The 14,313-nt window shown below is 40.1% G+C and overlaps 1 protein-coding gene across 3 annotated transcripts in view; it reads left to right on the forward strand.

Moving 5' to 3' along the window:
* The window catches only part of Mpped2 (metallophosphoesterase domain containing 2), a 171,072-nt gene that overhangs the window by 37,999 nt on the left and 118,760 nt on the right, over window positions 1-14,313 (forward strand). For 2 of the 3 annotated variants that reach the window (XM_027936692.2, XM_071617120.1), the window contains one exon: window positions 9,140-9,321. The exons of the other annotated variant lie outside the window; for it this stretch is intronic. In XM_027936692.2, the coding sequence (XP_027792493.1) occupies window positions 9,140-9,321 (182 nt within the window). The remainder of the gene's footprint in view (window positions 1-9,139; window positions 9,322-14,313) is intronic. 3 annotated transcript variants of the gene reach the window in all.

Here is a 14,313-nt window from a genome sequence, read left to right on the forward strand (position 1 = left end):
GTCCCTTGAGGTTCTTTCTACTGGATAGACCTAGGTGAGAACACACTTCAGGTGGGTCGGTGTCTGGAAACAATCTACCTTTTGTTCTTGAAGTTGATTTGAAACTGTGTACCCTGCTTTAGGACAGAGTCTGCTCTTAGATGTGTGTGTTATATAAATGGAAGATAAAAGCCTATGCTGAGCCATCAGACGGGACAGAGCCATTTGCTAGCTCAGTGCCTTTGCCATATTGCTTAATCTGAGCCTCAGTGTTCTTGTGTATAAGATGGGGAAAAAGACAAGATCTACCCACAGCCTCATCATTATCATTTCTGTTGTTTTCTTTTAAACAAAACAAAACAAAAAAAACACCCCTCCACGTTAGTGTTCAGATTGGTGACAAAAGTGGGCATAATTTGGAGTTACAATAGACTTAATAGTGTCGGTGTTGTGGTTCATTTCTGACTGTTCCTTTAGTCCTCCTTTACAGTATACATCTGCACGATTATTATGATGTCTTTGGTTTTCCAGGGCCTTTCCTTTATGTTCTTTCATTTCTGTTTTCTCTGGGATTGGGCCTTGGCTTCATCATCGTATGCCTAGGGGTTTTGCAGTCAGTTCTGAGCCAGCCTTTCCTCCAGTGCTCTCTGCTGAACCCTCATCCTACATGGAGCCAAATCAGTTTTCTAAAAGTCAGCTATCATTGTGACCCTCCTCACCTCTTGTTGGGTAGGGGAGAAAGATGTTTCCTGTGGCCTCCAGATTCAGGCCCCACCGTCTGGCTCTCTCAGATTTAGCTTCCATTTGTACCAGCCTTTCAAGTCTTCTGCTCCTAGGGACTGTGCTCCAGCCACACCCAGCAAGTCTCCATACTGGCTAAATACTTCCACACCACTCTTGTCATGGCCTGGACAGACCTTTTCTTTCTGATTCCTAAGGCCCGTGCTTGTTTCCTTTCCAAGTCCCAGATGCATGCCTTCTCTTGCCCTTTCTTTCTGAGACCCCAGGAGTGTTGATCCATTGTCCCACTCATTTGAAGTTGACCTGCTGCCCTGGGTTCTGTGCCCACTGTAATGTTCCCTGCCTTTCTTGGCCCACAGGCTATGCCAGGTATTTTCTCCTTTACCTCACAGCACCTCGAATATTATTGATTACAACACTTTGCACATTGTTTAATAAATCATCCATTATGTATCACATGGACCATCTCAGACTTGTCTATACCTCTTTCTCCAGCACCTAACATCATCTATGGCCCATAGAAGGTGCTCCGTAAATGCTTGTAAATAACTGAATTGTTACCAGTTATGTTAATAAGCATGTTTTGCATACTCAATTAACAGACTTGAAGGAGTCATGCTTGTTGCTTCTTTGTCCTCCCAGAACCTACCATAGGTAGGTGCATAAGAAATGGTTGTTAACCAACTACCCGGTCCATTGGATGTGTGGAATAATGGGAACTCGGAAGAGTGCGTGTGCCTTCTTTTCTCAAATTCAGGGCCATTACCCAGAATTTTAAGCTGATTAACGTGGTTGTCATGACAGAAGAGAGAAACATTTAACCCTGGACGGTGTATCTCCAGTGGGTTATTTATAACCCAACAATATGGCAGCTGAGGGCTTTAGTGGCTGACACAGACCGCTACCCTGATGGCTACGGAAACACCTCAAATGGCACTGGGAGGATGGTGAATTCATATTGCATGCAGTGCTCAAAGAATTAAATTGTTACCACTTAATATTCATTGAATGTCAGCACTGTACTTTTGTACTCGGAAAAAATAGAGGAGACACACACTTCGTGCAGTGGGCTTTGTTAGCTATAATTAGTTGGTGATAGAACAGTGTTGATACAGCAGTTCAGCAGTTAAAGGAAAGCAGTGCCCTTGGTACAAATGTGAGTATATTTGTACATCTGGTTCTGCTATGCTTACTATGTTTCAGCACCGGGAATGTTCTGGAGCATGACAGCTAAGCTAGGAGAATTTCATCAGCTTGGCGTTTTAGGAAAATATGAACAGCCCCGTTTCTGATGTACCGTAGTTCAGTAACATATTCTTTCATTTTGGTTTTGTGTGGTATCTGGAATTCTGCATTTTTTGTTTCCTTTTGTACTAGTTATATCTGAAAATTCTGTGAACAGACCTAAATTGTAATTTTACTTCTCATCACAAAAAGAATGCTAATTCTGATTATATTTGGATGGATCTGAGTGCATTTACCTTTGCACTGTCTGGGAAAGCAGGAAATAAAATTGCAAAGCAAAAAGACATGTTTTAAGAAACTTCACAGACTACATTGTTTCTGAAGTCTTTCACCAGTGAATGGGCAGTGTATACGCCAGGTGGCTAACCATGGAACCTTGGGATCTTTGGTTTTGTCCCTCTTTCAGTATTTGAGGAACAAAGGCTAAAGTAAGGGAAGTTACTTGTCCAGGGGCATACTGCTGATTGCTAATAAATGTAGGAAGAGTGCAAAAGTCCCTGGACTCCACAACCAGATGAGAAAGCTTATCTGTTAGTAAAAGTTGTCCTCTTTAGAGACCTGTTAGGAAAAGAAGATTTGGACATAGTTGTTTTTCACTTCTGACTTGACACCTCTACAAATGACAAACACATACATCTTCACCAGTGTTCTAAAAATCAAACTTATATATTTTTCTCTCCCTCAACAAAGTATGCATTTCTTTTTGAGATTTTAGAGGACTCCATTTGACTGCATAACCAACATGGCAAATTAGTTCATGACAGGAAAAACTAAACCTTGGAAATTTTGTCAATGAACTGTAGTAACTTTGAGCAGTATCTGTAGTTATTAATGACCCCCCCCACCAGAGTTCAGGGGATCAATTTTGTGGCACTTTGTTATAACTAAACTCATTTTTATTCTCCAAGTGCAGAAACATTTTAGCTTTCAAAATTAAGTGGATGGAAAGAGAAGTAAATTAGAAGTTAGGAAACCTGAGTTCTATTTCCAGCTCTGATTCCTTTTGTTAAAGTGAGTCTTTTTAAACCTGATCAGTTTTCCAAAGTGTGGAATATATATTATTGGTGTTAGGCAGGATGCTTTAGAGTAGACAGACCTTAAACAAAATTTTAATAGTTATGTGTTTATTTTGTCGTGTAGTTGAAAAATGAAACTGACATGTCCAAATTATAACTGCATAGATGATATTATTCAGGGCAAAGTAAAAATGACTTGTGTAAAATTATAACACACTTAACCCAAATTAAGTCATATTACAGGTGAGTAAGACAAAGATCACAAAGATGATATTCAACAAAGTTAAGCACAGGATTAGATAAGGTCCCTTCTACTATAAAAATTCTGTGATTCTGTTAACTTAAGCCTGGTATTTATTTATTCATTGTTGTGCTTACAGGTTTTGCATTTGTCTTATCCAGAGTATGTTTAGGCTTGATGGTTTAACATCACAAAAAAAAATTTAGCTTTTATGCTATCTAAATTTTGTGATAAGAATGAAAGCTCTCATGTTACACTGGAAGACTTTTATAGACAAAGTCAGTGGAACGCATAAGCACAACATTGGGGTTTTAAAGAGGACTACGAGATGCTAAACACACTGAAATCCTGTTAAATGTTCGGTGAGGATAATGCTTTATTTCTCACATGGAAATACAGGTTAATTGCGTGCACAAAGGGTTTTACTAAACATATGGTTTCAAGAAGAACTCCATGACGCAGGAAACCACACGATAACAGTTTCTCTGAAAATCTATCAATGACACTGAATGAATGTGTTATTGGAAAAAATAACAGACATGGTCAGAAGAGAACTCAATAATGGAAGCAGTGATGTATCGTATATTTTTATGGGTAATGTGTCAAGACTGAATAAATGGGAGTGGTTTATTTGTTTGAATATGCAAGGAGATACATAACCATCTGATGATCAAGCATCAAGAACAAGATTCGAGGCTTGGCACAAAACTTGGAGAATTAATTAGAAAACAGTTTAAGATGGTCACTCAGGCCTCCCCTAGGAAAATTTGCCAGCAAATCCAGCACTGTCACCTCTCCATGGCCTGGTTTAGCATTTGTCTTTGATGAATGGGTCATTGGTCTACGATTTCACACAGGCCATGAATTCTGACGCTGCAAATAGAAAGGTTATGACTGGCGAGGTTATATCTAGGAGGAGATTGTCAGGTTGCTGAGGGCACCAGATACCACACCACACAAGGTAAAACAAACTGTGACTGCTTAAATGGAGTAGAGAAGATTTCAGGGGGTCATTAGAGGTGTTTTCAAATATTTGAAGAACTGTCACATGGAAAAGGGACTAGATTCTTTTAGTCTTATTATTTCAGAGTGCAGAAGTAGGAATAAGAAGTAGTTAGGGGGTGCTGGGGTTGTGGCTCAGCGGTAGAGCACTCGCCTAGCACATATGAGGCCCTGGGTTCAATTCTCAGCACCACATAAAAATAAATAAAATAAAGGGATAAAAAAAAAGAAGTAGTGAGGGGAAGAACATAATGAATTTAAAGGCTGGATTATGGGTCCAGTACTGTGCTGGGTATTGTGTATGTGATCTCCCATTAATTTTTTAAAAAACATTTTTAGTTGAAGATGGACACAATGCCTTTATTTTATTTATTTTTATGTGGTGCTGAAGATCAAACCCAGTGCCTTACAGGTGAGGCAAGCCACTGAGCTATGATTCCAACCCTCTCATGAATTTTTGCAAAGTCCTTGAGAGTAGCTATATTATCTTTTATTGTAGAAAGACAGATCAGAGAAATTAAATTTTTCTATTTCTCTGATATATATATAAACACACACACACACACACATTTTTCTGTGCTGGGGATTTGAACCCAGGCCCTTGAGTAGGCTAGGCAAGCTTTCTACCACTGATCCCTACACCCAACCCTGATACTGGATTACTAATATGATTTGTTAATACGTGTGGAGTGGGATTCAGAGCCTCGCAGTCTGGCTCTAACAGTCGAACACATTTTGCCCTTACTCTTCTGCATCTCTCTTTTTGGAACGTGCATTCTATGTCAGATCCTATATTTTGACAGTTAATATCCTCATAGTGGTGTAGCAAATTATTATTCCCATTTTACAGATGAGAAAAAAAACGAAGCTCAAAGGAATTAATAAATTTGCCCAAAGCAAATGACTCAGCCAAACTAGTTACCCAACAATTCAGGCTCTAGGCCAAGTCTTTGGGCCTTGCTCAGCTTTCCTAGAGTTGCAGAATCTAGAACAGCAACTTTCTAGCAAGTAGAACTAGCCGAACCCCAAACAGATCCTGCTGTGGATAGGGCGTGGGCTTGGGATCTCCCTTTTTCTGGAAACCTTGGAATGAAAATTTATATGCACTAGATAAGGAAGGGGTAGAGGAAATTCAAGCATCATATAAAGTGTTGAACCGGATGCCCTGTGAGGTTTTTCTTCTGCTCTGGGATTTTATAATGCTGTGTTTTCGTCTCATCTTCCCATGTCATCTTGTTTTCCCCTGGGTGTCCTCAAACGGATGTGCAAATCTCACTCTGATATTTGAATCTGGCTCTAGGGGTTAGATTGTCTCGGTAAGATATTCACTTGCTAGGATATTTGACATGATGCCTTGGGGGAAATGTTAGGTCATCTGCGAAGTCAGCAGCATAAACAGGAAGTGGTAAAGTTGTTAACTAAGGAGGAAAATGGAGTGTGAGGGTCTCCCCACAATGTGAAAAGGTGGATATCCCTGCAGCGTCAGGGTCTCTCTTGGACATGCTCTTAGAGTGAAAATGTCTGGCTGTCTTGACTCGTCTTTTCAAGATGTTTATCAGATGCCCAATTTGGGAGTAGTTGTTTCCCTAGGGTTGTCTCAACTTTAATTACCTCCACTGCAACTTGCCCATTCCACCAGACGTCTTATTTTCAGCTCTGAGTGTCCGTGGGAAGAAATGCCTTTCTTCCTATGACCCCAGGTGATATTTGCCTTGTAGTCCTGCAATGAGGCTCTGGCATGCTGTCTGTCTTGCCTTCTGAAACTCTGTCTCTTGCTTTGCCCTTAGTCCTGTGAGGAACAAAGTACATCAGTGTTCCAGGTTCAGGGCTTCTGTCTATATTTGGGTTTGCATGTTTATGTTCCCCACTCCCCCCAGTTCCCTATCAATCCTCTGTACATTTTCCAGCATATAACTTTTCTTTGATGACATCATGTTGGTGGTGTGGATGGGGCAGCCAAAGCTTGCCCTGGACTCTTCGTGTCATTCCAGCTCAAAGCTGAGAAGAATCACTTACCTCCTTTTACCTGCCCCCTACTTTTATGTTGTCTGGACTTTATTTAACTGTTAATTCAGCTGGATGTTTAAATGTTTCTCTGGAGGAGGTGGGAAGGTGGGGAAGGAGGTTGAAGTGATTAAATAACTGACTGGTGTTCCCCAGAGTCTCAGAAAGTTTACTGCTCAGTATGGAGCCAAGGTGGCAAATGAGTCCTATACCATGGAATGGCTGGCTGCTCTAATGTGGGTAGAGGCATAGAGTAAGGGCCTGTTCACATGAGGGGTTTCCGTATCTGCCACTTTGGGGGGTGGTTATCCTAATTAGTTTTACGTGACAGTAGAATGCACTTTGACACATTATCCATAAAAGGAGTATAATTTCTCATTCTTTGTAGAATCACATTGTTGGTATAGTCATATAAGTACATTAAAAAAAAAATAAAAAATAACCCAGTCAATAAATTGGCTAAGGAACTGAATGGACACTTCACAGAAGAAATACAATCAACAAATATATGAAAAAATGTTTAACATCTCTAGCAATTAGAGAAATGAAAATCAAAACTAAGATTTCATCTCTGCCACCTTTTATTTAATAAATTCAAAATGATGACAGTGTTGTCCCTATAAATTGGGATAGACTCACACGGACTTTGATGCAGTAGCTATGCCCGTAGTTCAGCCCAATTGCAGAAGGGGAGAATTGGGCATTGTGTCTATGGATTACCATTAGGAGGAAAACTGGAAAATAATGATACACATGTACACACACATCATATTGAATGTATTTACATTTGGTGGTCTGGTGGTTGATTATTAAATGTCCTTTCAAATATTGTGGATTGACAATTCCATTCCAGTGAGCATCTTAACTTTTGGTACTGGGACATTACCTATTATTTTTTGAGGGTGACAGTCAGTTGTGGCAGCAAAAAGTCATTTATCCTCTGGAGAAAGTACTTTTACAAGTCAGGTGATGATTGTTGGTGAGACTGGAACCACTGAGATGGAGTGTAATCTAGTCTCCGTGACAGAGAAAGACACCAAACATTGCTGTGTATAAAAACAGCATAGAATGTAATTGGGAAGGCCTTTGGGTTACTAGCAAGGTCTCCGAGGGTTAGTGAACTTTCTCTGTGGTAACAGCATATTAATTTATAACCTTTACAGAAAAAAAGGATTAATTTTTTGTAGACGTTAAAATCCTGATTAGACCCACTCCAGTAACCCTTCACATTTTCTTCCTCCCTCCCTTCTTTTCCATGTCCTTTCCTTCTTCTTTAATTCCTTCTTCTCTTACAAAAATAAAACAAATTAAAAGATCAACTATTGGAAAAATGCGAGACTGCCTGGGCTTTGTACCAGTGTCTTTATTTATTCACTGAAAGTGCCATTCTTAAAACCGATTATTTCTTAAAAAAAAAAAAAGAGGCCAGGTATGCTGGTGCATCTCGGTAATCCTCGCTATGAAGGAGGCTGAGGCAGGAGGATTACAAGTTCAAGGGCAGCTTGGGCACCTTAGCAAGACCCATCTCCAAATAAAATGAAAAGGGATGGGGTATGGCTCAGTAGCAGAGTCCTAGCCTAGCGTGTGTGAGGCCCTGGGTTTTATCCCTAGTACAGAACAACAACAACAAAAAAGCCTGTCAGGCAATATGTATTGGAATCTAGAGCTTTCAGTGTGTTTTGTGCTGCACGCTAACTATCTGGGGCGGGGCTGTGATATGAAATATTGTTCCTTACTTAACGTTTTACTCTCTAATCTACGCATTGCATATTTGCTTCTCTTGTGACCTTCTCTTTGCATTTATAACTGCTGCTTTTCGCCCATAATCCAAAAGTAAGCAGACATTCCTACAGAGAAATTAAAGGAAGCTGTCAGTGGAGAGTTAATATAGTGAAAACATCCTTAACTCCGCTACCAACCTCTTAAATAATTAAAACTGTATGCTCCAAGAGTCACATTTGCATTTCTTTACCAAGTTTATTTAGTACACTTTGTTACACTCAATTAAATGAGAATGTTCTGTTTCATTTTCTTGGCTTCGGGTTGATCACTTTGCCTTTTGATTCTTATGCCCTGGTGTAATTTCACAGTGCTTAGGTCTCTAAAACCATACATATATTAATGTATATGTAGACATATACATACCCATTAAAAGACGTACTTTGTAGGAAATAGAATCTTTCGCCCAAGGCACCTGAGTATTCCTTGTAACCTGAGGTGTAACTGGGACAGCAGATAATTCATGGTATAAAGATGAGCTTGACAAAGTTCTTTTAACATCCAGTTTTTGGTTTTTTTTAAGCCTTGTTATTTGGCATCAATTTCCCTCTCCACAATTTGATTTGTGGATCTCTTAGCAAAAACAGAAAGAATACAGGTGTTGAATGGTTGTGGAAAGGAAATTAAATGTAAGTGCTGTCTCTCCGCATCTCAGTTGGCAGAGCCTGTGCAGACGGCTCTCTGTAAATTAGTTCATTGCTTAAGTTATGCATGTTTAAGAAGGAATAAATTAGTTATCCATCTCCTAATGAGTAGTGGGATCAATTGAAGCATGATGAGAGAGAAATAGCATAATTTTGCTTCCTCAGTTGGGGGTTCAATATCCCCAAACTTCACTATTAATCACTCTATCAATTTCCTGGGTTATTTCTGATTCTCCAGGTAAGATATTCTTCCCTTTTAATTTTCCTACCAGGTAAGTAAGACTTTTTTGAATTTGTCCAGTGGGGTTGTGGATGAGGGATGCTATATCTCCTTCATGCTCCCAAATGTCCCCTGTTACTGTGGGTCCTTTTGCCTCTGCATTGGTTGGTTTGGGTGTGTTCACGTAACAGTCGATATGTATGTGCGATGACAATTGCCAGGGTTCTAATATGTTTAACTGTTATGGGATCTGTTATGTCTACTTTAGGGTCGACCCCATCCCATATGACACTCCAAAACCGGCGGGCCACACGCGGTTTGTCTGCATCTCAGACACACACTCCAGAACAGATGGTATCCAGATGCCTTATGGGGACATCCTTCTCCACACAGGCGATTTCACCGAGCTGGGACTGCCCTCAGAGGTTAAGAAGTTTAATGACTGGTTAGGTAAGGAATGATTGCGTTCTGGCGGCCCCAATTAACCTTTCCCGTCCGAGTGTCACTCACTGCGTCCTAATTGAATTAGAGCACTTGGAAGCCAGCTCAGCCATTTCTCGTATGATATGCGGTGATGTCTAGCTTTAATCCAATTCTGTTAATTAAAGATGAATTTTTAGATATTTAATTTTACTGTGCATCCTTTCAGTGCCTGGCCTCGGCGGCTCTGGGGCAGAGGGATGGGAAGCTTTGAAACCGATCTCCTCTCACTCATTCTGCTTTAATGAGGGTATGCGTTGGCACACATGAGACCTAGAATCATATTTTTAATTCACTGGCTCTGCAATCTTTCCCAGATATTAGGATCAAAGATGTACAAATGACCTAGTAGCAAGAGAACATTTCTAAGAAATGGAAGAGGATGTAACAGTCCTTATATGAAGTGAAGTTGCTCTAGCACAGTGCTGTTTAGGAGCAGCTTTTCTAAGTGTTCTAGAATGTGCCTACGATCCCTGAAAAAAATCACATCCTGCTGTAAAACTCACCAAATCTAAAATACGAAACTGCCCTGGAACTGTGGAAAGGCACCCACGGGTTGTGGGTTCTGAAAAATTATTGGGTTCTAAGTCAGGTAGTTTGCAAGTAGTATTGCAAAGCAGTCTGGGGATTATTCATATCTTTATTAGAAGATGGATCTGGAGCTGGGGTGTTGCTCAGTGATAGAGCATGCGCTTAGCATGCATCAGAGCCTGGGTCCAATCCCTGATCCATTAAAAAGAGAAAAAAAAAAGGGGGGGGAATATTTATAAGAATTGTCTTAGGTGGGAGAAAGAAGGAAAGAAGTATAGCATTCTGAGAGCTTAGAAACTCTAAAGACACTAAGGAATTATAACATGAAGAGCAGAAATTGCTCTGGAAGATTAATGTCATAAATAATATGTTAGGCAAAAAAGTATTAAGGAGATTCAGGCAAAAATACTAAAATGTTTCCCATCAAACTAAAGTAAGGTTTGAGAAATTTTTAAATGATTGGTTAAATGATAAAATGTATGTGTTAAAGAGAAATAATATTCTTTAAACATGGTTAAAAATATTTAAAAAAATAAACAAGCCTAATTAATAACATAACGATTTTGGTTTTTCATGTGATCTTACAGATCAATCCAACTTATAAGCAGTTGAGTCAGAATACATACACCTTACTTTTGGCTATTTTCATTTAATAGTGTTGGTAAGATTTTAAATGGTTTTATGTAATTTTCTTATTTATCCTTTTTAGTAGCAATGTGACGTTCATCTTGTTTGCTGTTTCTTAACTTTGTATGACTTTTCTACAAAAATGAACATTTACTTTGATATCAGTGTTTTCCTCCGGTAACTGGCATTGAAGTGTGCATTTTCATGCGTATGTCTTTTTGCTTCCATTGACTTATTTCTTAGGATAAAACATTACGTCTGACTTAAATTTCTAGGTCAAAGAATGTGAAATTCCTGTGGTTCTTGCTGCTTATGGCATTTTGCTTTCCAACAGCACCGCGGCTGTTTTCCTGCAGTAAAACGAATGTAACGGTTTTACCAGGATCTTAGCAGTGCTGGATGTTGGGGGCTTTTATATTTTGTGCTCTTTTATGCTCAATCTTATTTAAAACATTTTAAATACCATCTGGCATAATCACCTCCTTTTCTAGGTGGGGCAGAAATTTAGAGAAGTTAAGTGACTTTCTCAATACCATTATAGCAGGTTTGGGTCTCTAATTTCTATCTTTTCACTTTTTTTTTTTGCCTCTGTTAAATTTGCTTTCAAGGACAATCACCTCATTGTTTTAGCCAACTTTGTGAACTCTTCATAGTTAAAATTATTTGGGGGGTGAATTTTGGGCATTTTAAGCTATTCTGTGACATCTGAATCTCAACACAGATACTAAGGAGCCTAGTGGACAGTTCTTTTTCTGGAGGAAGGGAGCTGCATTGTGGAGTGTTCACAGAAACAGGAGACAAGAGACAGGTCAGATCCTGGTTATAATCTTGTTTAGACGCTGACCTTGGGCAACTGAATGCACCTCTTTTCCCCTTGGTTTCCCTCTGCAGAACTAAGGATTAATACTACCTGTCTTTCTGGATTGTTGTGCAGATTAATCAGTAAATGATTGCTGCTAGTGAGTTTTTGTGGGCCATTAATAACTGAATGGAGAATGCGGTGAGTGAACCATCAACAGATATTTAAAGGATAAAAACAAGAAGAGGTCAGAGGAATTATTTAGTAGATTAGAAGTAAACACTGGGAGATTTTATAAGGCAAAAGTACTCCATAAATGGAAATGTGCCGTAACTAAGGAAATAAAATGATAAGGAAATAAAATGCTAAAGGCCAGCTGCACAGTCAGTTCCTCCTTTTCTTACTTCTCCTCTGATCTTGTAAAGCAGGGAGAAGAGACTTCAGCATGGGGTGCAGAATGAGAAACCAAAGGGAGCCCATGGGATATGGGTAGAGAAGTTGGGATCCCATCGAGAAGGCTGAGAATAGCTCACTGTTACCAGGGCAACCTCATGGTGCTCAGAGGGTGAGAAATGGTGTGTGATTACACTCTGCCACTTGGCCCAATCAGGAACCTCTCCCTAGGAAGGGGTGCTGCCAACGAGAGCTGCCAGGTAGCCTGGCAGAGCAGAGTCAGGTCAGATCATCCTAGGGCCTTACCACGGTGGTGCATTCAGCTCAGCAGCAGAGGTCTCACAGATCAGGCAGGCACTTACACTTCTGATTGATTTCCATCTTTCTATCATCTAGATGACTCTGATCATTGAAAACAACCTGGTCATAACCCAAGCTCCCCTACTTTCCCACTGGATAAATATGTTTCTATTACAGGCCAGGCACTCCTTCTTCACCTATAACATTCCTCTAAGTTGCTAATGTCAGTCCCATTTTATGGATGAGGAGCCCGAGTTCTGCAAGGTTAACTTACCCAAGGTCATTTAATAGATAAGAAGTGCAGAGAAGCTAAGGATTCTATCCAGGGTCACTCAGGCAGTAAACCCTGAGCTCTTAACTATAAAATGTGAGTCCTCTTCTTTTATTATTCTGTGATATTCTGACTGAGTTTGAATTAAAAGAACTGATGTAGCTCCTGGAAGCTTCATGCAGAAGTTGCATAGCTATTTGGTAATGTGCTAATAGTGCATAGGTTTGAAAGATGTATTTAGGTCCTGCCCATCTTGATGCTTTCTTGACCTTCCAGCTGTAAGACCTGAGAATCCTGCCATGAGCTCCCTGTCATACCTGGCAGGTATAACATGTAAAATTATTAATGTAAGGTACTTTATGATATAAACTGGCACACACAGTTCAGGACCGTAAGAAGACAGAACTCAAGCCAGCTACAGACAAAGGACGGGAAAGTAGAATAGCGTGTTGGGGTTATGAGCAGTTGGGAAGGTCCAGCTTTGAATTTATTACCTTTGGTAAGTTGTTTGAACTCCTGAGCTTTGATGTTCTAATCTGTAAAATGGGCATTGTAAGTAATAATGTGCCCCATGTTGTTGTGAGGATATACTCTGTGCTAAAGATTGCACCATTCTTAAAACAATTCTTGATCTGTGACAACTTTCAACCAATAGTACAAATGGTAACAATAAAGCCAGCATCATAGACCCTGATGGGCAGAAGCTAAAAGGGGCTGACCCTGGGGATTTCAAGAGGGACTTAGGGTTGTAAGAGGGAGCACCAAAATGTCTAAAATTAGAGGCTGGAAACACACTTCCCTCCTAGACAGTGACTCTAACTGGATGGAAGATTACAACTGGAAGAGGCCTTGGGGTCCTTGAATTCTGCTTCCTAATTTAATAGCAGTGGAAACTGAGGCCAGAGGGATTGAATGAATTGCCCTGGGTCACTGTTGATGAATGATCAAGTTGAGACTGGAATTTGAATGGGGCAGGGAAGGGGAACACTAACACACATTGTCTGTGGGTGGTAGGGTCCCCTCCCCTGTCACATGCATCATTTCATGCAATCTTAATAACTTACGAAGTTGCTATTATGGGATTCCTTTTTACTCACAAGGAAACAGCCCTGGTGAACTTAACTTTCTTAAGGTGATACCACAAGGAGGTGACCTCAGGGTCTGATTTTAGGTTCATCAGACAGACCTCAAACCCCAGTTTAGCTGATGAGGATGGATATCCCAATAGTTCATCCTCACAAACAATCTGCCTCTCTCTGCTGCTGTCTTTAAGGGAAACAGTTCAGGGTCAGAGAGAGAGGTAGGTGGCTTCTTATGGCCAGGGACTGCAGAAATGTGGAAAATAGACATCCACAAATGTTTTCCCCAAAATTCTTTTAAGAATGAGAGTTAAATGCTATATCCCATAGTCCCATTATAGTATTTTAGCTCAACTATGCTCTTTCTTTCTTTCTTTCTTTTTTTTTTTAACCAGGGATTGAACCCAAGGGCCACATCTACCAGCACGTTTTACTTATTTTTTTTTTTTTGAATTTTGAGACAGGGTCTCACTAGGTTGCTTATGGCCACACTAAGTTGCTGAGTCTGGCTTTGAGCCTGCGATCCTCCTGCTTCAGCTTCCTGAGCCTCTGGGATTACAGGCATGCACTACTGTGCCTAACTAACACAGCTGGCTGTGGGTACGTCACAGATAGTCTTGGGTGAGCTGAATGAGGCCTGGCCACCCAACCATTATAGCAGTTTCTTTCTTTCTTTTTATTTTTTAATCTTGGCAAAAATTTCTCCTGATCATAGGCTTGACTTAAATGTACACTTATTATCTGTAAAGTGCCTGCCTTTTAAAGTGTGATTATTTTTATTGCTTTTTTTTTTTTTTAAACTCTGAACATCAGTGGCTTTTCCTCTCACTTTGCCTAAAGGCGCATTTTGTAAGCATTTTACCGCGTTCACTTTGGCCCTGTGTTCTTCCTGCCTGTGCCTCTTTGGTATTCTTTACTGTTCACTTGACTTCATCTCCACTGTCCTCTCATTTTCAGAATAC

This window comes from Marmota flaviventris, chromosome 9, assembly GCF_047511675.1.
Source record: "Marmota flaviventris isolate mMarFla1 chromosome 9, mMarFla1.hap1, whole genome shotgun sequence".
In the NCBI taxonomy this organism is placed as follows: Eukaryota; Metazoa; Chordata; class Mammalia; order Rodentia; family Sciuridae; genus Marmota; species Marmota flaviventris.